The 24,776-nt window shown below is 50.4% G+C and overlaps 3 protein-coding genes and 1 long non-coding RNA gene across 8 annotated transcripts in view; 2 read left to right on the top strand and 2 right to left on the bottom strand.

Moving 5' to 3' along the window:
- Positions 1 to 13,940, top strand: part of LOC109524879 (uncharacterized) — a 23,998-nt gene extending 10,058 nt beyond the window's left edge. Inside the window, exons 4-7 of one of the 2 annotated variants that reach the window (XR_002170034.1) lie at positions 1,452 to 1,568; positions 8,697 to 8,822; positions 9,086 to 9,154; positions 13,746 to 13,940. This is a non-coding gene — a long non-coding RNA (uncharacterized LOC109524879). Of the gene's footprint in view, positions 1 to 1,094; positions 1,569 to 8,696; positions 8,823 to 9,085; positions 9,155 to 13,745 lie in introns of those variants that run through there. The other variant, XR_002170033.1, reaches the window with a different exon arrangement.
- tcf21 (transcription factor 21) lies at positions 1,417 to 3,942 on the bottom strand. The gene is made up of 2 exons (XM_019884997.1): positions 3,331 to 3,942; positions 1,417 to 2,048 (listed from the first exon to the last, which is right to left on the bottom strand). The coding sequence occupies exons 1-2, from the start codon at positions 3,880 to 3,882 to the stop codon at positions 1,959 to 1,961; spliced, it is 642 nt and encodes a 213-aa protein (XP_019740556.1). The 5' UTR covers positions 3,883 to 3,942; the 3' UTR covers positions 1,417 to 1,958.
- Positions 13,941 to 15,255: 1,315 nt separating the features above from the next.
- tbpl1 (TBP-like 1) lies at positions 15,256 to 19,659 on the top strand. 3 transcript variants are annotated; one of them, XM_019885080.1, is made up of 7 exons: positions 15,256 to 15,398; positions 16,822 to 17,066; positions 17,557 to 17,639; positions 17,797 to 17,860; positions 18,160 to 18,263; positions 18,669 to 18,763; positions 18,939 to 19,659. In XM_019885080.1, the coding sequence occupies exons 2-7, from the start codon at positions 16,938 to 16,940 to the stop codon at positions 19,019 to 19,021; spliced, it is 558 nt and encodes a 185-aa protein (XP_019740639.1). In that variant the 5' UTR covers positions 15,256 to 15,398; positions 16,822 to 16,937; the 3' UTR covers positions 19,022 to 19,659. The 3 variants fall into 3 exon arrangements, with proteins under 3 accessions (XP_019740639.1, XP_019740636.1, XP_019740638.1); XM_019885077.1 differs by having other exon boundaries at positions 15,257 to 15,398; positions 16,822 to 17,072; XM_019885079.1 differs by lacking the exon at positions 15,256 to 15,398 and adding an exon at positions 15,606 to 16,089 and having other exon boundaries at positions 16,822 to 17,072.
- Positions 19,660 to 19,711: 52 nt separating this feature from the next.
- slc2a12 (solute carrier family 2 member 12) overlaps positions 19,712 to 24,776 on the bottom strand; it is a 5,592-nt gene continuing 527 nt past the window's right edge. The window contains exons 2-6 of one of the 2 annotated variants that reach the window (XM_019885075.1): positions 23,985 to 24,082; positions 21,307 to 22,557; positions 20,953 to 21,075; positions 20,529 to 20,661; positions 19,712 to 20,447 (exon numbers count right to left, since the gene is read on the bottom strand). In XM_019885075.1, coding sequence (XP_019740634.1) covers positions 20,360 to 20,447; positions 20,529 to 20,661; positions 20,953 to 21,075; positions 21,307 to 22,557; positions 23,985 to 24,082 — 1,693 coding nt within the window. In that variant the 3' untranslated portion in view covers positions 19,712 to 20,359. Of the gene's footprint in view, positions 20,448 to 20,528; positions 20,662 to 20,952; positions 21,076 to 21,306; positions 22,561 to 23,984; positions 24,083 to 24,776 lie in introns of both variants that reach the window. The other variant, XM_019885076.1, reaches the window with a different exon arrangement.

Genomic DNA, 24,776 nt, shown 5'->3' with positions numbered 1-24,776 from the left:
GGGGTCCTGCCACCTCACCGCTGATGTATTAGGTGAGGGCCCTTGAAGTGACGTCGGTTTTATTGTGGCGGTGCGCCGACTTGCAGAGGTGAGGTGTGATGAAACTTGATGGGAGCCCTTTCGGTGATATTCCGCTGAAGGTCCGCGGCGGGCTGCATCAACCGACCGGCAACAGTGGTGCCAATCACTTGCTGTAGAAATCTTAGGAAATGTCTGACGGTGTGTACGGTGTCGCCACGAAAAAAAAAAAACCTCACGAGTAAGTCATGCTAGCCTGCTGGATTGTTTTACGAGTGAGGGCAAAGGCCTTGGGCTACTAACTAGTACAGACACAAAAGAGTCTACTCACACATGGACCTTGACTGTACGTGACTTTGAGAGCCGTTGGAGGAGTGATTTGCGCTTCTTGAGCTACCAGTATGCTTCTTACGCCTCCACAGGTGGTTGGCGACTGACACGACTGCTGCCGCGTCGACTTTTTGACCAAATGCGAACATAAGAAGTGGGTGATTACAGTCACAGACTACCCGAGTGGGCAAAAATGACACGCTTATCGTGTCATATTATGCAAAATCCATTTTGACGTGTTGCTGTACTCCAATTATGTATGGATGGGATGATGATGATGATAATAATAATAATACATTTATTTTGAAAGCGCTTTTCATAGTACTCAAAGACACTTTACAAGAGTTTATGGGTAGAATCATCCATTCTCTTTCATTCCGTTACATTCCAGGGTATTAAGATACTGTGACAAGATTGTGGGGAGGGTAATAACATTTGAAAAGTGATCGAAATAACACCAACAATTTGTAGTTGCGACTTCACACATTTCTGTCTGTTGCGAAGTGGGGAGTCGTTCTGCTCTGCGCTTTTCAATCGTGGATGTTTTTTCCCCATTTTTTAACTTCATAGGGAACACGGTCAACCTAAAGTAACTCTCGTCCTTCATTTTGTAATCGAACACCTGAACTGCTTGAGACCAACTTGTTGCAGGGAAACGTATTTGCCAAACGGCCGCATTCTCCGCTGGCCTGAGAACAGTTTGCAGGGATTACTTTTGGACACTTGCTTTTCTGTAAGTTTCAAAGCGTGTGTACTTGGCAACAAAATAGGGACGGTGAAAGGGATGCGATCGGAAAACGAGCTGAGAGAGAGAGAGAGAGAGAGAGAGAGGCCTTTTGTCAGAAGGCATAAATAACTGTCTGCAGGATGTAAACATCGCCGGTCACAACCCAGCAGAATGAAAACAAGCGCCGTGGGCAGGATTCATGCACATTCCCCCGTCCCCCATATCCCCACCGCTCTCCCCCTTCATCTCTCATTAAAGGAAAAAAAACGACTTCCCTTTTCGGCCTTTAACTCAATGTTTTCAAACTAGCCAAGTAGAAGCCTTTTTTTTTTTTTTTTTAAACACATTTCTTGTTTTAAACGTCATTCTTTTGCAGGCCAGCGTTCGCCAATGCAAAGGCAACCACCTCCAGCATGGTCGTTTTGGCAACAAGACTGCCACTTATCTGCTCAGGTTTGACTCTTATCCCAAAAGGGATACACGGATAACAGAGGTGAGGTCACACACACACACACACACACACACACACACACGAAAGGACAGCAGAGCGTCAAAAATGATACAAATAGATCAGGTATATTTAGAGCATCTGACTTGACGAGACATAAAAACAGGTTCCGCAGAGTACCTTTTACAAAGAGAAGGCCATTTGTCTTTGGGCCAGCAAAGACAACAAAGGGTGACTTCAACAAACAAAAGCCAATGCATTTAAATAGTTTTTTTTTTACGGGAACGAAAGGAGGAGCAGGAGGAGGATGACGTCCCTCCCCCGCGAGCCGTTATTCCCACTCCAAAGTCTGCGGCGATGAGACGCGCGAGGGCTTGACTCGTCCCAAAGGTGACAAAAGAAAGTCAAAGAGGGATCCAAAGTGTTGCTGTTTGGTCACGATGCGGTGGTGCCGCATAAGCGCGTGGAGCTCAGCATTTCCTTCAACTCGTTGTCGGGCTTGCCCGCGCCCATGAAGGGCCACGTCTGCGGAGGCAAAAGGCAAGATGAGCGCGGAAAGAACCGGAAAATCGCTGCAAGCGCTTCAACTTTGGCTTCAAATTCAAACCTAGCCTCTGATTTAGTTTGGATCGTTCAAATGCATCTGCCTCAAATTCAAATTGACCCATTTGTCTTGGACCTTAGCGACTGGCCTTCAGGATGACCAATTGACTATTCTTATTTCCCGTGGAGGTGAAAAAAAAAAAAGCATAATCATCAAGAAGAAACGTTTTTTTATCCATTGCATGGAAATACCGCAACAAATATGAATTGTTACCAGAGCAACTCTTTCCATCTTCACTTTATCCGCGTACTGTGCAACATCACGCCTTTATTTGCGTTTTGCAACAGCAAAAGCCATGTGACAATGTTTTTTTTTTTTTTTTTTTTTGTATGTGCTTCGCTGATCGGCCGGTTCCCTGAGCAAGCCGCAAGCATTTATCACGCGGCTATGATTGATGTTGTCGAGGTATCCAACCGTAAGCTCAGGTTTGAACGCGTTCATTTAAAAAGCGCGAGCTGCATGATCAGCTGTTGCTAATATTCTGCAACCGTGTTGTTCGGTGTGAGCGCGATGATCTCTGTCCAGGCTTTTGGGGGATTAGAAGCAGGCTAATAGTTGTCGGATTTGATTGGAAAATATGTCACGTTGACCGATGACGCGTCACGAAAATGCAATTCGCGTGCGCTTGCATATTTCGCTTGGAATTAGGACACAAGATGCCCGATTCTCCTGACCGAGGCCTGAAATGTATTTTCTTTGTGGATTTGAGCCCGTAGGCGCCTTGCAAGTATAACTCGCTCGTGTTCCAAATGAATCCACTTCTGATATTTCCGACTTTTGTAGAACGTACTGACTCCAAGTGAGGTTGAGCAACAGCATGACCAATGAAACCATAAGAAGTCCTTGAGTCTCAACGTTAATGCAAGCAAGAAGGGATCGTATTTTCAAGACGCTTGAGTACTCGCGGTATTCCCAAAATAGCCGTCAAAATGGACTGCAAGCAAACAAGCGTCAAGACAAAATGCCAGTGATGGAAAGCAACAAATTACAAATACTCGCTATGTCAAGTACATTTTTCTGGGAGCGATGTACTTGAACCCGAGACTTATTTTTACTTTTTTTTTTTACTTAAAAAAAAATCTGTCCTTCCACGTTTAATTCTTATTTTCATCGGCACATCTCGTCTCCTTTTACCATATCTGCAAAAGCCGCGAGCGAGGAAGCCTTTTCCACCCCGGAAAGGACGCGGTGCGCCGGGCTCACCAGGTTGACGGGGTGGATGTATCCGCTCTCGTACTTGTCGTTGGCCAGCACCTGCCTCAGGTGCGCGATGTAACTGGACGCCAGGCGCAGAGTGTCCAGCTTGGACAGCTTGGTGTCGGCCGGCACCCACGGCAGGGACGTCTTGAGTCGCGAGAAGGCCTTGGACAGCACGCGCATGCGGGCCCTCTCCCGCGCGTTGGCCGCATTCCTCTGCACCTGTTTGCCCTCCCGCGGGGCTCCGCCGCCGCCGTCGCCCTCCTCCTCCCCGGCGGAGGCCTTGCGGGCGGCGGCCTTGCGCGACGCCGTCCTGCGCCGCTTGGCGGGCGTCAGGCGCGCGGCGGCCCGCCCCTCGCCGTTGGAGCTCTCCTCGGCGCTCTCCGCCGAGGCCAACTTGAGGATGCCGTCCAGCAGCAGCTCGTCGTCCGCCTCGCTCGGAGAGCCCGTGGACATGGCGGGGAGCGGTGGCGCTGGTGCGGGCGGTGTGCGGAGGCCGGCTTCGGAACGTGGGCTCCCGGGGGCTGCCTGGGTGTGCTCATGAGTGGCGGAGAGCATCGCCGCCCTCTTTGTTTTATCTCCGCCAGCAGCGAGGGCGGCGGCCCGCGCGGATGGGAGGAGACAAGGACGCGCACGGACCTCCCAGATGTTGCGCTTTTTATTGGACGCTCTCAAAAAAAGCGCCTGATATCTGGAACCCGGACGGGGCCGGAGCTCGGATCGGACCTCACGGCGCAACCCTCGAGTCCCTCCGCCTGGCAGAAGTGGACGATGACGTGAAATTCGTGGCACCGTTTGGGAATCGCAGCTGTTTGTTGAGCGCCGCGACTCAATTAAAGTACAGATACTTGTGGAAAGTTGAGTCCAAGTAAAAGTCATGCGCTTTTACTGCCGATACTTGTTTTGATAAGCATGAGAAAGCACTTTCTCTGTGTACGCAAGTCTTTCCCTCTGTCATGAACTTGCCTGGTGCTCGTATCGAGGGACAAACAGTCCGTGGATTATCCCAGCCATTATTCACGTCGTCGGGAAAAGTTCATGTTGCCTGACACCGAACGTGCACGCGAGGTGCAACTCTTATTTCGGAGCCCTTGGGTTTGCCACCTCCACGTTCCACCGTCGGAGCTGCGGCTTTGACTGTGGACGGCTTTAAAAGGCGGCGCCTGGCCTCTTGAGCCACGTGGGCGTCGAGCAACAAGAGTGTCGCGTCAACTGGCCGTTGGCCGAGTGGTGAGGCGAAAGGCCAAAACGGAAACCTACGCAAAGGAGCGCGGACAATAAGCCAGCGTCCGCTGCATTTTCCTTTTTCGACTTCCCACTTCTGATCCATGCGAGCCACCGAATGAGACTTTTGACCGGAAGCTTCCTGACGCTTCGATGACGTGTACTTAGCACGCGGCCCCTTGCGCTCACACGTTGCTCATAACTTTCAGCACAGTGTGCCAGTTCGCAGGGTAGAGTGCAAGGACACGTAGCGGGGAGGGGGCGGGGAGGGGGGGGGTGTCCACATCTCAAATGGCAAACTGGCGCCTCGGCCCCCTCCGATGTAATGGATACGAGGTACCTCGCAATCCTCCGTTTGGCCTTCCCCGCGCAACCTGCAAAGGTGAAAATGGTGCCAATAGCGCGGGCAGATGGTGGGACAGAAGAAGCGAAGAAGGCGAAGGGATCGCAACAGAGGAGGCCCGCTCCCTCCTGGGTGGGCTTGCATTCAAACGGGAAAGTAATAATAAGAGTCGGCGAGATTGATGATGTCCCTCTGAGCTGGGAGAAGGATGCAAATAGCTTGTGGAAAAGGAAAAAAAAAAAGTCTTGCTTGCTGTTGTTTGCTGAAAAAACAACATCATTTTACGACCGTTATTTACCCTCGTGAAATTGCTTCACTTCCTTGTCGTTGTTGTTCTTCGGCCAAATAAATTGTCTTGATAGCTCCGTGCAGAATCTGGGGAAAATTCAGCCCCCGAAGCCACACGCAAATTGGTCGAGTTGTCAGTCGTGGGCAGAGCCCACCAAAAAAAAAGGACGCAAAGGCTGCCTGCCACCTTGGGTTGCAGCAGCCACTTGCCAGTTTAGGGACAAGTTGAGATCGTTCCGGGGATCTTCCGCCCCCAAAGCCAGTTTCATGGAGGAGCGACATGAATTTTGGTGGGCTCGTCTCTCATGGGGAGACCGACAAAAAAGTCTCAGGAACCCGTGCTGGAAAAGACCAAAGAGCTTTGCCGTTTTGCTTCGGCGGGGCCGTTTCCTTGACTCGGTCAAAGACTAAAGCTTGCCTCATGACTTCGTGCTCGCTTATGTTTCTCATCAGATCAGGCAAGCTCAGCTCGGCTATCGTTGTGGCGCAGTGATCTGGAGTCTTGGCAGTGATGTGAGATCATTGCCCAAAGTATTCCCTCCCTTTCCCCGCCGGCTGTGACACAAGGCAACAGGTGGAAGTCGGGGCGTCGGCGGGGTTCGCTTGAAGAAAGACAATCGGGGGGGACCTGGGCCCTCATGGAAGGACGCGCTGCTAATTAGCCAGTTGAGTGTCAAAGGTCACTGTGGTGGTCTGATGTCACCATTAAGGGACGGCTTCCAGATGGTGCTTCCAAGGGCCGCTTGGGCTCATCTCATCTCATACAACAGTTGGGCCGTCGCAACGCTCACTTTTGAGTAACATCGAGCTGTGTTTCTTACTTCAGAGTTGGATTCTTGATTTTGCTCTGTTGTCCTGAAACAGCGCATTTGCCAAATATAGATGCAAATAGGAGCCTCAATCACACCACACGCTCAGCAATGTGGCCCAATGCAGATGAACAGGACGATGGCAAACAATTTTTCAATTGCGCACACCAATGAAAAGAAAAAAAAAAGCGGTGTTGCCATCCGTGGTGGTGTTGTCGGGGAAATGTTGCAAATTAGTCCGCCGGTAGAAGCTCCAACAAAAAGCCCAAAATTGTTCTCTTCGCCACCGGAAAAACATCTCACATGGTTTTGTCACACAGAGAATAAAATCAGAAACCTCAAAGAGAAAAGCGGGGGTGGGGGTGGGGGGAGAGTTGAATAAACCGAAAACGAAGCAGTTTGCCGCGCAAGGAAAAACAACTGTAATCTGTGAGTGAAGCTGGGGGCGAGAAAAACATCATCCATCTTTGTCCGAGCACTCCGGCTCTCTGTCCATTATCACGACCCCTCCCCAAACTCCCAGCAACCCCCCAACGCACGCACGCACACATACACGTCCAAGATACACACACACTAGGTTGCTTCTCCCGCCGAGTCCATCTTGAGGACCAAAAATCAAAGTCAACAACACAAAATAAAAGAAGAAAAAAAAAACGAGGTTGCCGAGAGTGCAAAGACCCGATGGGGAGTTTACGAGGACAGGATGCGGCAGACAATAAGAGAGAGTTATGAACGTGTTTATTGCATTGATGGTTGTATTTCCAAAAGACAAACGATTCCTTTTGATATTGTCTGACAGGAGCATCTAGCAAGGAAGTGACTTGTGAGTCCTGCTAACCAAGGCGAATATTCAGGACCTGATGCGGGTTAATGGCCTGGAAGTCTTCTTCCTTACAGTGAGAGGGAGTTGGAGGCTATTGTCTGGAATGTACACACACACACACACACACACACACACACACACACACACACACACACACGTTTATCTGCATAAGCATGTGATGGATGGATGTCGTGCAAAAAAGTTGGAAGTCAGCGTTTCGGAGGGTGTCTCGATCACGACACGATGTACAATATTCTAGAGAGCCATTTTTCTTCTTCAGAAACGCAACTTGAGCGATATGCAGTATCGACACATACCTGAAGTCTGCTTAGTTTCATATTCTTTGACCAAATCGATAGACTGGCCTGTCCCCGTGTTGGCCATCATTTTCATACGTAACCAATTTCGAGTACAACGATTAACAATGGCACGCTTGAACCGTCTGGGGAGTCTTGTAAAACTCCGGCCGTTTGAAAGGAAGTGGCCAGCCACGAAGCTAAGTTGCTAACGGAATCATATCGCTTCGCAGTGCCATGGGCACTATGTAGTTTGGGGAAGATGACGCAACTTTTCATTTCTCCCAAAAGTAGTCATTTTTGAGATGTCTTGGCTCCAAGTTTGGGAAAGCCTGTTCTATGTGTGCCTGCGTGCCGGTGGACTGGGCGGGCGTGTTCCAGAGTCCTGGTCTCTGTCACCATCAGTCCGTCTCTGGTGTATAAACAAAGCAGAGGGACACCGCTCACTTTTCTATCGCCCATTGAAGCCTTTGGGTGTGTTTATGTGTGTGAGCCTTCTGCACTCCACTAAATCCTTTGCTGCAAACTGACCCCCCCACGCCGCTCCCATCCGCACCCGCGCCCCCACACCACAATCCCATGTCCATCCTCTATTTGGTCCGAGCCGTGAAGTCCAGCCACAACACGCAGAGTCAAAACAGTTGAGCACAAACAAACGTTTACAGCCAAGATGCAAACAACTTCCAAGCACTTTATACACTGAGAGTGTGTCGGCCTCCAACAAAAATAAATAAAAAGCAAAAGCAAAAGCAAAAAAAAAAAAACAAACAAAAACATTTACAAATGTACATGCCGCTGTAGGCAATGTGGGCCATTGCGGGCAACACGACGTCAATAATATCAGATCTTCTCCACACACACACACACACACACACACACACACACACACACACACTTTAATGTGTCCAATAATTACCGGGAGATGTCAGGGAAATGAAGAAAGAAAACGCTTTTACGAAATAAAGAGCATGGTGCCACCAAACAACTGGGGCCCCCCCGCCGCCCCTTTTATGTCCTATTTTTAATGGTATGATGCTTTTGAGCTGTTTGCCAAGTCACGTTTTTGTGTGTCTACGTGATGCCTTTGGTGAAGAAAAGGGATTCTGATGAATTAACTCGTATTATGATATTTGATTCCTTTGTTTACATTCTCGCATTCTAGCTAAAAAGTCTTCATGCGTGCCAAATCTTAGGTCCGCTGCGTGCCTCCCTTACCCACGCTTGCCGGTCTTTCTCAGCCCCCCCCCCCCAGACACACACTTTTATTTTTTCTCTTGAATTATGATCTCACCGCATCGTCATATCTCGTGGTTGAGTTCCCCAACGAGGCACCGATATGGACCTCGGCTCATGATCTCATTTGTTTGCGCTATCAAGAGGTTCCGTAGGAGTCGTCCCCGAAGGAAGCCTTGTCCGCCTTCCCGCGCGCCGGCCCAACAAACAGCAGGCTCATGTGCGATGCGTCTGGCAGGCGGTCTGCCGCCCATCAGCGGATAAAGCGAAAGCTCCAACGGCTGATAGGGCCGATGTGTTGACCGGCTCGGAGACGTTACCCACATGAGCCGTCTCCCCCCCGTTCCTCCTCGCAGGTCCCGCGGGGAGATGGGCCTCTGATGGAGATCCGTCCTGGGCGACCTTCCACCGCTACCGCCTCTTCCTCCACCTTCGCCCACTCCTCCCCCTGGAGGGGGAGAGAGAGCTTGATGTACAGGGAGGTAACTTGTACAAATATTTCACAATACACGATGTGCGCTTCGGAGTTACAATACAAAAAGCGACTGGCCAGTGGCCAGTCGCTTTTTGTATAAACACGATATGAAAGTGGAGTTAATGTACCCCCCACCCCCTTTGTTTTTCACATGGGATGCTTTTTTTTTAACAATTGGTGAAACGTCTTAACAAATGATCTTTGCCAAGCTCCGGTGGGCCTAAACGAGACCCTCATGTGACATCTCAGTTTAATCTGTGCTTTCACCAGAGTGTGGCTCAACGCTCCCATGAGACGCCCACCTAATGCTACCGGAGGCTCACCGGAGATGACGAAGAGGTGAGATGTGACTCATGATAAAAAGATGCCCTGGCACACACACACACACACACACACGCACACACGCACACTAATCTCAAGGGAGCCCCACAATCCTCTGAACCCCGAGTCTCACAGGCAGGAAGCAGACAAGTGCTTGTCTGTGTGCGGGTGTCAGCTCATTAGTGTGTGCATGTGTTTGTTTGTACGTGTGAGTGCGACCTGAGCTCGAGTCCACTTAGTCGCAGAGGACAGATGCTAAAGCATCTCGCCTTCTGGCCAAATTGCAAACAGATGTGTGCTTTCCTGAGCGCTTGGTGCTAATTCCCGCATCGGGTTTGAAACTGTGAAAATGTCACGTCAACTGATGCGCCACAGAGACGAGTTTGTTGCAGTTTGTGAACAGTCCTGCCAAATTGGAATGATGAAAGAAAATCTCGCAAGTCTATCAAGCGGGCGGGTGCCTCCGCACGTGCACCCGCAGCCAACAACGCGGCTAGCTGTCTTGTCTGACTACAGAAAGGGACAAAATTCCTATTCCTTTTTGCACCTTCTCTGCTTGTCATGGAGTGCCAACAACGGGGCACCCGAAATCTGCCATGCCAGTTACTTTCACTTTCCGTCCATTGCGGTTCGTCTTGAATGGAGCTTCCATGACAATTGGGGGTTCGCTGTAATACATCTCTGCAAAAGAAGAAGATGTCGGGCTCTTTGCCCTCGCACCCGAGGGCGTGTTGGGCTCCGGGCACATCAGGAATCGCAGCTCAGGAACAAATTGCAAGGGCTGCTATTGAAGCCATTTTGAGCGGTGAAGGACACAAAACAACTTCTAAAAGATGGAATTTGGGGGCAGGTCGCAATAATGGTGCATTTGTGATTGGTGGAGGTAATGATGACTGATGACACTCTTCTTCCTGCTTTTCACAACACCTTGTCTCTTTTGGGGAGGGGGGAGGAGGAGGGGGGTGATACGTATCACATCCATCAGCTAAATGGCGCTCCTTATCTATCTTTTCCACCTCGGATGCTAATTAAAGACAATAAACCGTGCGGATCATTTCTCTGCTGCGCCAAACGGCGCGCCTCTTGACGGGTGCCGGCCGCATATCGGCCGTTCACGCCGCGATGCGTACGTTCGTACAAATTGTCAGCACGAAGCCAGCAAACTCAAGGCTTAGTCATGTGGTTGTTGGAAATACTAAACGTGCACTTGTTTCTCTTTTTTTTTCAATGTTTTGCGGTGAGGTGAGGTGTTTAGTTCACAGAAAGGTTTTGCTCAAGAGTCAAAGCAAACCAAAAAAGAAACTGCAGCTCGTATCTTTTAAAAGCAAAGTCAATGGACGTCTGGAGGCAGCATCCTGTCCTATCGGGTCTCCCGCTCACATTTTGACTCGCCGGTCGTGGCGTTCTTCCCCTTTCTGCTTGGCTGTAAACCCGTAACGGCAGTAGCGCCACCTGTTGCTCCGGCCGATTTCATTGTTCCATTTGGACTAAGGCCACCGGAGAGACGGCGGGTCGTTTAGTTGGCTTTTTATGGAGCGCCGAGATAAAAGCGCGAGCCGCGCTCTGTGTCCATTAGTGCTAAATCGAAAGAGAATAAACTTTTTGCGGTTATGTGCTTTGGCCGCGGCCCACGGGCCGATTGCGTTGCTTTGTGTGCACGTGGACGGCTGGTGAGGACGTCCGTGAGCGCACGCGCACCCACCCCGAGTCATCTGTGCGCTTGGTGTGGCTCTGTATTTATACTCGGGCATAACTCAGCGTGCAGGTAATGGCTGACGGGACAGTCGTAAAAAGAAGCGGTCGCGCATTTGTTTGGATGAACTAACCTTCCTTGGCCTCCCTCCTCCACCATCCCAACGCTATCTGCTGATCTGCGTGCGCCTTATGGGTCAAAACAGCGGCACGGCGAGCGAGAAGAGACCAAAATGCGATTGCTCGCGCATTGCCGTGTCCGATCCATCTCCTTGCTCAAAATAAGCCTCGGTCTGCAAAACGCGGATGACGAAGCGGCCGGTACGTGCGTACGGTGCTCAAGTCCGTTCCTAGGGGAGGCAGCGAAAACAAGTCTCGGGACGAGGAAAACAGCATCCATCATCACAAGTACTTCCTTTGCGGAGGCTTGGACTGGGCGCTCGCTGGGGACGCGAGACAGATCGGCGCTTGCGCGCTAGCACTTGAGATGTAAAAGCCTCGAGGTCGTCGTCTGCCCGCAACGCCACGCACAACCTTGAAATAAGAGCATGAGCACAAGCGCGTCCAAAAGACATTTCAAATGTGTGAATTGATGACAAAGTAGCCACCTTGGTTTGGTGTTTGCATTTGTCTTGTGTTCAAAAACAACAACAACAACATAAAAGAACAACTCTGGGCCCCGAATGTCGAATAGCTCTCGTGTAATTCTGCAGTCTTATCCTCCAAGACGTGACGAACCCCTTGATGACCGGATTCCCAACTATTTGAAAGAACGAAACACGGCTGTGCCTTGACGTACGAGAGATCCGCCGGCGTCGCGCTTCCACGTGATGAAAATGACCTCGCCCCCTCAGAAAGTTGCCGACTCCACGGCAAGAAATGTGTCGGCTTGTGAACTGCAGGCGCGATAAGAATGGGAGGTCGCTGCTGCGCATCTCCACGCAGGCCCCGAGAAGTGCGCGATACATCTGACTGACACGCTTTTATTGGCGCGCTGTTTAATGGCTTCCTGCTTTGCAGTTAGCCGGAAGAAGAAGCTTGAGAACTTTTTTTTCTCTCTCTCGTCGTCGTCTTATCTTTTCTTCTGAGGCTGAGCGAATGCCACGAGTTTGGCATTTGCCGGTTGATTTCGTTAGCGCTGCCCCCCCCCCCCTCCGCCTCCTTTCCCCCCAAACGGACCCTCGCCGCCCACGCATCACTCTTAGCGGATGGCTAAGACGTGGTTAGCGATGAGCAAATGTTTTCACGATGAAGCCGTTTTCCGAGAATCTTTTCTCCCAAACGCCCGTGGCCTTTGGATGACTCCCCGAGGAGACCATTAATTTAAAGATCAGTGTGTGTGTGTGTGTGTGTGTGTGTGTGTGTGTGTGTGTGTGTGTGTTAAAAGCACAAATCTCCCATGCAACCAGCACACACGCACACACGCATGTACACCGACGTGTAGTCACGCACACACACACACTCTTCCGACCATCGTTCTGCACCTTCGGTCCTCCCCTCAAACACTTGGACCACCCCCCAAAACATCCTTCCTTTTATTTCATCACCTACCACCCCCCCCCCTTTCCTCATAGTTCTCTCACACACACATACACGCACGTACGCACGTACGCACGCACACGCACTACTGGGTTGGGAATCTTAATTCAAATGGAATGGAATGTCGTTTTGGGCAAATCCGTGCTTCCAAGTCGTGGGGAAAATGGTCCTTGAATTAGTCATTCGCTTATTATATTAAGCGATATTTTACAAACTTTCTTATTTTACAAACTAAAAAATATATGTTGTCAAGAAAATACCAATACGATTTGAAAGTATGTTATTTGAAAATAGAGTAGTCTATTCATTTATTATTATTATTATTCTGATTATAGTTCATCCTTATGTTTTACCTTCAACATTCATAATGTTTCAGCGATGTTTTTTTTTTTTTTAATGTTCTCATATTCTGTGTATCGCAGTAAGGCATGGAGGCTGGAGCTTTTGATTTTCTTGGAACTAAATGAATTTAATTGGAATGTATTTGGTTTATTTTGCTTTCCTTTTGACTTTTGGTTTTTAGTATTTGTAGTATTTGTATTTTTAACAAAAAAAAGTCAAGATTTCTTTTGGATTATTTATTGCTCATTGTGCTTTTTTATTTATTTTTAGTGGTTATTTTTGTATTCTTCTGCATGCACGTGTTGCTGAGGGAAGATGACCCTAAAACATAAATAACATCCCAGGAAGAAAAAACTTAAAATGAAAAAAAAAAACAACACGTTAAAATCTCATTTTTTATTACCCATTAAATACCCCCCCCCCCCCAGCGACAAGCCCATTCTCAGGCATCGCTTACGACCTTGTTGTGTCCTGTTCGCACTCAACTCAAGGATCAAGTGGCCAACTGCTTATTGACACAAATTTGCGTTCATTGAGGTGAGAAATAAAACTGTCGGTGATAAATTGTGCGCTGATGTTGTTTGAAGGGCGTGGCGGAAAAAGACTCGGTGGATGACTCAACTTGAAATAAACGATGGCCGAGATTTCCTGAAATCAACGTCATTCCTGTGATGGATGTTGAGCAGGTGGCCTTGGAATACAATCGCCATCATGCAACTCGCTAATAAGAAAAATCCCAGCAAAAATCTGCCCGCCAGCACGCGCTCGCGATGGGCCGTTACTCAATCGGAATCGTTATTCGGTGCGCTTTGGAGCCAAGCCACGGATTGCTCATGTGTCAACGTTATCGCTTGCAACGCTAGTCTAAACATGGCTACGCACTCCTCGACGTTTGCGCAGGTGTGTTAATGTTAGCGCCGTAAATCTGCCGCCATGGCGTGAGCACCATTTGTTCCCCCCGCACGTCGACTCCTCGATTATGGAAGGACGACACGTTGGATGCTTTTTTTGCTCTTGTTGTGTCTGTTCCGATCAGCTTCGCCTCTTCACAAATGGCTTGGCTCGGCCACTCCCGCTTACGGCCGTGGCTGGTGACGTACCCGAGATGGCGGCAAGTCGCGGATGGCAACCGTTGCAGACTCTTCACTGGATGCGGCGGTCCTGTGCAAAGCGAGTACGCGAGCCTGAAAAGTATGGAGCCCAGCGCAGGTGAATATGAAACTCTGCACAAAAAGTTGCCATTTGAATGGTGTGCGTGCGGTGTGGTCCGGTGGTCCCGCGAAGAATGGCGATGATGTAAACAGGCCCGCTCGTTCCCACGTCTCTGTTTACACTTGGCAGAATCCAGAGCTGCACCGGCACGCCGCTGGATTGACTCACACGCCGTTCGTCTTTGTCGCGCGGTCTTTACGATGACAGACCATCTCGGCGCGCGCGGTTCACCGCCGCTCCGGGGATCCGTTCTCGGCCCAACTCTCTCTCGGATCGGTGAAAAGCCGCACTCGAGAGAGACTGCGGCCCGTCAATGAGACCGCGTCTCCTTGATGGACCTGTTGTTTATTCTCACTCGTATCTGCAAGCGATGCTACGCAAGTGCTCACATCTGCGTGTTTACTTTCTGTGCGGTATGACCTCATGAAAAAATTTGTGTCGTCCGTAAACCTTCACAATAAACATCTCGGGGCATGTCAAGGGCGTTCTCGCGCAGATTGCATGTGACTTATAAAGATAGATTTCTCTTCGCGACACTCATTCATGAGGCCCGATTCTCTCATTGAGAACACAAACATTCCCACTGGCTTGTAAACAGTTTCCCGGCTCCCCTCTTTGGTTTTGTAGCCACTCAAGAACTTTTTCAGAGCAGATGTTCCTCCCCCCTCTCCCCCCTTTTGGAGACGGCGTTAAATTGCCACATTTTAAACGTCAGGCGCAGAGTAAACACGTTAAGGGAACGCGCCACCACGTTGTCTGCCAATGGCGTCTACGCGAGCTGAGCTCAGTGTAACGTTGGCGTTTGAGAAACGTTGGTCAACACAATAACTCACTCGCGCTTTATTTTATTCGGAGGAACGGTCAACCACTTTCTAAAAAAAAGAGATATTACCTATACTCAAAAAAAAGGTTCATATGCTCGCCCTATTGTGCATATTGGTTGTAGATTTTGTTGCTAGCGTGCCTCTCCTTTTATTTTTAATCAAATCATTTTGCATCCTATCCTGTTATATATAATGCGTTGCGTTATTGTTTGACGTTAATTGCTTGTTTGCATAAATGTTTTCAATTGCAAAGACCCAAACCGGTCTTCATTTGATGCATCTGACACCAACGCGTATTGTTTGTTTTTTAAATGTAAATAGTCCTTCATGGCTTCCAGCCATTTGCATTTCTTCGTGGCTCTCGTGTACTATACTGTAATGTGTTACGTCATTGGACGACGTCATGTGCAAATCGCTCGTCTCAACGGAGAACGTTGACCGCTATTGTTCTGAAGGCTGAAGCCGGAAACCGCGTTGATGTGGGTCGCGTGTACAACTTTTATTTTGTAAACTTCACCCGGAAGTTGTTTTACGAGGTGGCGCAGTCATTCGTATTTTCTTTCCGCAACCTGCGAGAAGGGAGCGAACAATCCGGTTGACGGGAACCGTCCAAGTCCGAGGGCTCCCCGCTCCCGCGTTGAGAAGCGGACGAGGTATCGAAAACAGTTCAAAGGCAGCACGAAAACAAAACGTTCCTCACGCAATGGAAAATCCTCAGCGACATCTGAAGGCGGCTAGTCTGCTAGCTCCAGATGCTAACGACTCTTCATTCATACTTCATATCGCGCCGGTGGTTTTATTTTGAAGTCACAACGCTACGATCTTTGGTGTCCCAAATGTTGAGCTAGTTTACAGCGGATAACGCTCACTAAATCCTAACCCTAACCCGCTCAGCCCTTCCGCAACCGATCTTAGCCTAGCATAGCCGAGCCTTCCAGCTAACCGATACATCAAGCCCGAGGTTGACGTCATTTCGGGCGTAAATGTGCGCAATTTCGTTCCAACTCGACTATTGCGTTTATCCATCAAAGCCTCTGCGCTGATTATTGGGACGGGAGGGTCGCGATGGCAGCCCCCGAGTGTTCCCACAAAGCACAAGAGCCAAGTGTAACACAGTCTTTGTGTTTGGGAGCTGATGAGACGAAACGCTGCGGCAAGATGGACCTGTGATGTGCACGCTCGCCGCTTTAATTCGCTTCGCGTTGAGCTTTTGTAGTAAAGGGACGACGGACGACGCGCGCTTGTTGTGCTGCCGGGCTAGCGAGTGACTCAACATCAGGCGGGTGGGGGGGAAGCCGGATACTTAATTAAAGAAGACAAAATAGAAAACATCTTCATGTCTCGGTAAGTTGCTTGATTGTGATGCAGCTTAGATGGTAGGTAGGTTGGTGGCTATGTTGGGCAGATCTCCAAAGTTTTTGGGAAGAATGGAGGAAGATGGTCACATCGGTCAGCTGCAAGGGAACCTTGATCGTTTGGTCAATCGCTGGATGGATAAATTGAGCAGTCAGGGAGGTCGGTTCAGCTGCTAGTCGGTAACGCGATAGGAATGGAGGTAGGTTAAGAGTGGCCTGTATCCTTCTCCTGGCCAATAGAACACAAAACATGTTTGGAAAGGCAAAAAAAAAAAAAGGTCCGTTAATGTTTATGCAACAGCCTCAAACTGACTGCACCTTTGGCTTTTTTTTTTTTTAAACAAAATTCTGGCTTTTGTGGTAGGACATTATCGCTGTGGCACAACTTGACGTGGCAAGCTTTGCTCATGCCCTAAAATGTAATTACAAAACTGTCAGGAAAAGCCTAGTAGAGCTTCTGAACTCTATTCAGTCTTCATCAGAGACACTTTAAATGTTGGCAGATGTGCACTACATGCCATTTAACAGGAGTCTGGATGTGATGGGTCAATTCTGCACACCGACACATCCCCAGTTACAAGTGGTTGTGCACACTTGTGCAACAACACTATCTCAGTTGCTTATCTTAACTTCCCCGTTGCAAATTGTTTTATATTTAATCCCTCAGTGAAGTTATCAAGGCGACATAATGATCCTAAACAGTAGCTTTGTTTTCCCTCAGGCTTGAACCTGCACCGCAGGCGCTTATCGTCATGCCGATGGTGGACGAGTGAGGAGTGAGCCCCTTGTGGTCCTCTCCGTGCAACACACACACACACACAAACACACACTTCCTTCATGGATTCCAACAACGATGACACTCTGGATATCATCATCACCAATGTGGTGGCGACTTTCAGGACCAGGTGCCACCTCAACCTGCGCACTATCGCCCTGGAGGGAACCAACGTCATCTACAAGCCGGAGGTGGGGGTAAGGATGTTTGGGATTCGAGTGCTCCAAATGACGTGTGCAAAGTGTCCTCCTCGCTTTATGACTGTCACGCGACTTAAGATAGGTACATGCTTTTGTTTGATTGCCTGCAAATTTCTGTCATGCCGTAGAAATGTAACTCTGTTGTAAAATAGAGGACCTCTGTTGATATTGGTGGTGTTCCACAAGGGTCGATGCTAGGTCCGCAGATGTATTTTTTATTTTTTCGCTATATGCTCTTTAGTTAATTTTCCAAAAAGGCCATGTGAGAAATTGGAATTTTTGTTGAAGGCCACAGCAACATGCTCACCTCAAATGTGCTCCAAATTATCACGTAAAGCGTTCATTGTGGTGATGCCAAAAGTTGCTACTTGGGTCTAAACGGCATGCTTGGGCAACAAAAGCATGACCTGTTTGGTAAAGGTATGCCATAGAGTTTCAAGTAAATACAATCCCAAACTGTGTGCGTGCGTGCATGTTTCAGAAAGTCCTCATGAAGCTCCGTAAACCCAAGATCACCGCTTCCATCTGGTCCTCTGGGAAAATTATCTGCACCGGAGCAACAAGGTAGACATGACTGGTCACGTAAGCATCATGTGGAAGCTGAAGGTGCTTTGACCGGCATGAAAAGAAATGCGGATTGAGTGCGCTAGCAGGCATTTTGTGGATCAGCTTTTGACCTTAGTGCCGGTATAATCCCCTCCCGCTCCATTCTGTCTTTCAGCGAAGAAGAGGCGAAGCAGGGTGCTCGCCGGTTGGCACGATGCCTGCAAAAAATCGGCTTCAAGGTGGGAATCGTCACTTTTGCCACTCACTGAGAATTCACTGTTGACATTCGTCCTTTCAGCACGTCCGTATCATGTTCGCCTTTGACAAAAGAAAAAAGCCTTTCCTCAATTACTGTCATTGCACTCAGGTGACTGATTTGGGAATTGAAACTCATGTAAAGACTTTTTTTGATGTCTTGTCAACATTTCGGCACACGGGAAAATGTTTCTGAGACGAGCGGGACTGCGCAGGGGAAGGGGGCGGGGGGTGGGTGATACAGTGACGGGCGATATTTGAGGTTGCAACGTGTTGTGTTCAGGTGAGGTTCTCGGCCTTCAAGGTGGTGAACGTGCTGGCTGTGTGCTCCATGCCCTTTGCCATCCACCTGGTGGACTTCACCAAGAAGAACCGGCCCATTGCCAGGTGAGTGGGCACCGTGCTCGTCGCTTCTGGAAATAAATGGACTTAGTCTGACCTCTAGTGGCCAGATGGGGAAGAAGAAATTGGGAGCCATCGACCTGCGGGGGGGTGGCCAACCAAGTCCGAGACTAAGAGACAATTTTTTTGACTGTGTTACTGCAAAGAGCCACATCATGCACATGGGCACGCATAATCATCACCCCATCCCTTCCTCAAACACATGCACACACGCAGACCTCTGCTCAGCCGGGTTTATTGTAAATGTCACACCAACATGATAATGAATGACACAAATTGACTGCTCCAGTGCTCGGACCACAGCCCCAGTCATTTTCAACAAACGGCTGTCCCTGGGCGGCATGGAAACGTAGCTCCTGACTCAATGTGCTTGTTGTTGTTTGACGTCAGTTACGAGCCCGAGCTCCACCCCGCCGCCACCTACAGGATCAAAACCATCAAGGCCACCATCCAGGTGTTCTCCACGGGCAGCCTCACAGTCACAGGTACCGTCCACGCGCGCACCTCAGCGGGCAACGAGAAGCTCAGAACTCAAGGTCACATTGCATCGGTCATCCCGATCCCCGGAGGAATGGCAGCGTGGGAGCCAACGCTCCCACGCTGCCACCCGGGCTCTTGATTTGTTGCTTCTTCCTCACCGCGACGCTCTGACCCCGCCAGGACCAAACGTGCAGAACGTGGCCACGGCGGTGGAGCAGGTGTACCCGCTCCTCTTTGAGTGCAAGAAGCCGCTCTGCAAGTGAGAAGCGCTTCCGGTTCGGCCTAGGTCGTCGTCGTCCTCTGACGGGCGGCGCCTTTTGCAACGGATGCCGACACGGACCGCTGTTTGTGGACTCGCAGTCGTTTCAGAAGTGCACAAACGCAAGCGCTTGCCTTCGATAGCCGCCGCCCTGCCATCCGCGCAATCAACCAGGAAGTTGACCGTTTTCTCCGTCCACGGCAAACAACAAAACATCTCTTCATCTCTTAACGGTCAGCTATTCACTCGACGGCGGCGGCGTACACTCAACGCTTGTACATTTGGACACACTCGCTGTAAATTGTAAATATTTTGTATTGTTGTTATTCGAGGATCGACTCTGTGCAGGATAACTTTTGAGTATACGTCTTGATGCGGCTTGAGAAGATTTCAACAGCTACAAACTTGAAACGTAAGCTCCGTTACGGTTGACGTGGTGCTGACGCGACGGGTGAGACGGCTTTTGAATATCTAACCCACTCACTACTCTTAACTGCGGTCGATGACATCCAGTTCATTTAAAAATGGCTCGGAGCCATTCGAGGGCGACGTTCTTGGCGCGGCTCTGCCATGTTTTACCGCCACTTAAAAGATGTGTGACTCTTGTGTATTTTATATCAAAATAAAGATGTCATCAATCAAGCAGCCGTCTGTCTTTGAGAATGGCGGAATAGAAACAAAGCGGACGTCGACGTTGATTTAGAATCCCAAATTTTAATGTTGGATGGACATTTGCCTTTGCAACGCCTTCACTGCCGCGGGCGTTTAAATTGATCGCCCGGAACAATGTATATACACGCACGTCAAGTACATAATGTCTTTCCACGGGTCTGTGAAATTTCACTTTTGAAACCACTGCCTGCAAAGACTCTCCCAGTCCTGAAGATGGTGCTGTTCTGCCACTTTGGAATTGAGCGCACCCAGAAACTGTTGACACAAAGTACCACTTTGAAAAGTACTCAAAAGTACCGACCGGTACCACCATAATGGCCAGCATTAAAATAGTCATGGAGTAGGTCAAGTGGTCATTAAAAAAAAAAAAAAAAAAAAGACTAAAAAGCCAATTTCAAGATATACACCACCGCAACATTATACAGTTTGACCGTTAGAATTGCCCAAGTGTGGAAACAATTTTTTTCTGAAATCATTCAAGCATATTACACATAAATAAAAATCGTACCTAGAGAAAAAAAACAACTAAACAAAGCCCAAGATAGACGGCATCGTGTGTCATGAACAGAAGGACGTGTTGTGTTAAGTCATAGAAAGCCAAGTGTGTCGGAAGAAGAAAGGGTGTTTTGTTCCATCGAACGTTCATTTGATGAGTGCACTTGTCCGTCGGTCACAGGATGTTCGGGGCCATCTCCCCGGACATGCCGCTCCTCGCTGGATTTTGGACCTTTTTGCACAGGCTGAATTCAAAGTGCTTCCTGGATAAATGAGGAAAAAGCAGATGAGGCTGCGCGACAAGTCGGCCTCGCAGCAGCGCTCCAATCCGCCACGCGACTCACTTTTTGGCCAGCTCTTTGGAGATTTCCTCCAGCGTGCGTCCGCGGGTGTCGGGCACGCAGAGGATGACGAACACCAGCAGGACGAAACTCAGGGCGGCGTACAGGAACATCATGTTTGGAACGCCTACTTTCTCTGGGGAAGAAGAAAAAAAAAACATTGACGTGCGTCGCGCTCGCGGCGGCCCAGTAAATTCTTGCTGATGACTGTAGCGCTCCAGCACCGCACTGTGCCCAACCGTCCTGACATGAGTTAAAGATGAACCAATGTTTTTTTTTTTTCCCCCCTAATTGCATTTCGTCAAAAGTTTTTTGAAATGTGAATTTCATGTTTGGAGCAGCGTGTCGTGCGCTTCGTTCACTGCGCCTTGGCGGCGGTCTCCGATTGAGGAGATTTCCACGGGAGGAGGCGAGAGCGTCGACGCACCCGTCATGGTGAGGAAGGTCATTGAGATGAGTAGGTTGGTGGCCCAGTTGATGGCCGACACCGCCGACACGGCTCGCCCTCGGACGCCCGCCGGGAAGATCTCGCTGAGGACCACGTACACCACTGGCGAGTCAAAAAACAGACCTGGCATGTCAAGTTGCCCGTCGCGGCGCTCGATGACGCAACTTGTTTGTCCCTCACAGCAAAGTACAAATACTTCGACTCGGTGGTTCTCAAACGGAGTCATTTCGTCAGTCTTTGTGAACTACAGGAACCTCGGTCTGTACCCCTGCGCTCGAGAAGGGCCGCTTCGTGGCTAAGGCGGGCTTCGGAGCCAACGGGCGCTCTACTCACTTGGCCCGAGGCCGATGGAGAAGGCGGCCACAAACACCAGCAAGCTGAAGAGCGACGCCCACTTGAGCGAAGAGGACCGGTGGTCCACGGGCCCGCTTCGCACCGTCCCGTTGTCGCCGTCCGTCGGCCAGACGGGGGTGCTCGGGAGAAACGGCTGGGCGGCGTCGGCCGCGTCGCGGTCCCACGGGGCGCCGGTGCGGTTGGACGGCAGCTGGCTGACGCACAGGCTGGACAGGTGCGTGCGACTCTGCAGGGTGAGCGCGCCCAGCGCCGCCAGCGACATCCCCATGGCCGCCGCGCCCGCGCACAGGAAGCTCTTGGGCCCCACGCGGTCCACCAGGAGCACGGCCGGGATGGTGCCCGCCACCTTGACGGCGCCGAAGCCGGTGGACGCCAGGGTGGCGGCGGCGTCGCTGCGGAAGCCCACGCCGCGCAGGAGGGGCGACGCGTAGGACAGGATGTTGGGCTGCCCCGTCGCCTGCTGGAGGAAGACCAGCGCCGCGCCCGTCAGGAGCCGCGAGCGCATGTTGGACTTGGCGCCGAAGAGCTCGGCGAAGCTGTGCTCCGACTCCTCTTTCAGCCCCATCTGGATCTCCCGCAGCTCTTCTTCCACCTGCTCTCGGGCGCCGCCCCGCATGCGCGCCAGAACCTCCCTGGCCCGCTCCGGCTGGCCCCGCGCCACCAGGAACCTGGGACTGGGCGGGAGGAACGCCAGGGCGCCCATCTGGAGCAGCGCCGGAGGGATGACCAGTCCGAAGGTGTACACCCAGCCGCGGGGCGTGGCGGCGAAGGCGCAGCTGCAGCCGAAGCCCAACATGACGCCCACCACCAGCATCAGCTCGTACAGCGTCACCAGCAGGCCGCGCCGCTCGCGCGGCGAGATCTCGGCGATGTAGAGGCACGCCGCCGTACCCGACAGCGACGTGCCCATGCCCACCACCGCGCGGCCCGACGCCAAGGCCGCCAGCGAGGTGGCGGCCATGAGCGGCAGGGTGCCGGTGACCACCAGGCCGGCGCTCAGCAGCAGCGAGCGGCGGCGGCCGTAGCGGGCCAGGACGGGCCCGCCGGCCAGGCAGATGAGCAGCGCTCCCAGCAGCTGCGAGCTGACCAGCAGCTCCTGCTGGCGGCACGACAGCGACAGGACGCCGCGCAGCTGCAGCAGCACGCCCGACGTCAGGCCCATCTCGTAGCCCAGCATCAGGCCGCTCAGCGACGCCGACGCGGCCGCCGCCGCCACCAATCGGCTGCAGCCTGCCGGAGGACGAGCGGAGAGAAGATGCCCCCGTGAGTATGGCCGCGCGCTCCTTCCCTGTTCGGCGGCGGTTGGTCCAAGGACCGCAGTCGCCGCGTTTCCCTTGTCTTATCTTGACTGCGGCGTTCTGCGTTCGATGCTCGCGGACATTCGCCAGAACAAATTAGACAAATAAACATCTCGAAGCAAGATGCCTCACTGCTTCGTGTGCATGGAGAAATGTGCGTGGAATGTCAACAAGAAAAAAAAAAACGCATTGTTAAATATGACGCAACTTGTTTGTTTCGCCGGAGGCCGTGTTGATTTTCGGTGGCGCGTATATTGTGTTGTCACAGGCTTTAATGCGTGAATAAGCAGGCAAGTATTTGTCCTTCCATTGGACTTTAAACACCGGCAGGCTTAACGAGCACCCTCGCTTGACGGAGTGAGGCACTTTGTGTTTGTGTGTGTGTGTGTGTGTGTGTGTCAATCACCTGTCAAGAAACGTCTGCTTTATTTGTGCAGGCTAGTGGAATGAAGACGAAAGATTACCTGCCGCGCCATAACAAACTCCCAAACACGTGGCAGAATGAGCAAACGGTGGGGCCTTGGACAAGGCGAAAGGAATTCTAAACGGTTCCCAAGAACAGTCGGCGTTCACACAAAACCTTCGAGGCTTCTGCCAGAAAAGTCGGCAAACGCCTGCGCCTGCAAGAACATCTGAACTTTATCCGGCGGTCATCAGAGGCGCTCGTAATGTGAACCGAGTCCCTCTGACACTAGTTTGAATTCTGTGAGAGTGGATTCTGATCACTGGAGTTCCGGGAGAGTGAGCGCACACTTGTGCAACCGCATGACTTCAGCTGATTATTTTTACCTTCCCCCCTCGTAAACATATGGATTTTTGTTGTTGTTGTTTTTCTTCAACTCAATGGAGTTGTACAGTGACCTTAAACAGTGGTAACATGATTTATCTTGGTCTCATGCTTTGTTTTGTTGAACAGCAATGTGTAGACCTTCCGCGTCCACTGCAAGCACAGAGCGACATACCGGCACAGTTCATCTTTGGACACGCTCTTAAAAGTGCTGACTGAGCGGGAACGAAAGGCCACTGGGTAAACAAGAAGCCCTCCGATGCAATCTAATAATGCCGGTTGTGCAAGTCGCTGAGGAAGAACTTCACCCCTCCAAAAAAACGAACAATGAAAATTCCCGGGATCCATTTGTGTCCCGGTCACTCGTTCCTCCTGGCCCATTTCGACAGGCACAATTTGCCTGGAACGATGTCATTTTTCAAAAGTCATCTTGTTTATGTCATACACTACGGACACGTGATGAGTCGTCAAGGCATTGAAAACGCCACAAAAGACGTCGCTCACCTCAGACGGCTTAACAGCGGCGCTTGTGCGTGCGTGCGTGTGGAAGAAGGGATTGTTGCACGTATTACCTGGGCCGCCCCCGGCTGTTTTGCTGTCATCGCAGGGCTGACGGGACATCATCTCGCTCTGGCTGTTGGAGTCCACCCGTGAGCAGGGAGCAGCGGCCCTAGCACATGTTAAGGTGGAGAAACCCGTTCATCGCTTCATTTGAAAGCAGCCCAGAGCGACAGCTGTTCTGACGCACAGCTTTCAAGTATCACGGAATATTGTGGTTTTAAAAGACGAGGTTTCAATAAGCACTAATACTGGCTTTCTTTTCGGAGGGTACCATATGATTGGCTGCTTGCAGAGTTGAACAAATGAGACACCTTTTGGAACTTAGTTGCTCCCATCATTTGAGATACTTTGTTTTTCATCAGTCAATGATGGAAAAAAAAAGCCTTTAGTGTACAACTTTTGATGTTTTTCGGTGGTTGACCTTTTTTACCCTCGTGACCATGTTTAGAAAATGTGCCTTTTTGCATCTTCTTAACACCCATGAACTTGTTTTGACAGTTAAAAATGTAGAAAATAATGTTATCTAATTAATATGGAATTTGGGGGGGATGCATTTTTTTTTTTTTTTGAAAACTGAAAATTTAGAGACACCAAGTTTTAATTGGATAGCAATTGGGGTGGGGGGAAGCATGAAAAAGGACTAACTTTCTTTGGTAAACTGCGCTGGGCCCTTGTTCCTTTTGATTCTTTCTATTTTGACTTCGTGGCAGGCAAGGTTGAAGATGAGCCCCAAAAGTTACACGGTACCCCTTCAAAAAAAAAAAAAAAAAAAAAAAAAAAGGACGAAGGGGGAGGCACCGCCT

Source organism: Hippocampus comes, unplaced genomic scaffold (assembly GCF_001891065.2).
Source record: "Hippocampus comes isolate QL1 unplaced genomic scaffold, H_comes_QL1_v1.1 scaffold144, whole genome shotgun sequence".
NCBI lineage: Eukaryota > Metazoa > Chordata > Actinopteri > Syngnathiformes > Syngnathidae > Hippocampus > Hippocampus comes.
The sequence above is the reverse complement of the archived record's forward strand: the minus strand, read 5'-3'. Positions and strand labels throughout refer to the sequence as shown.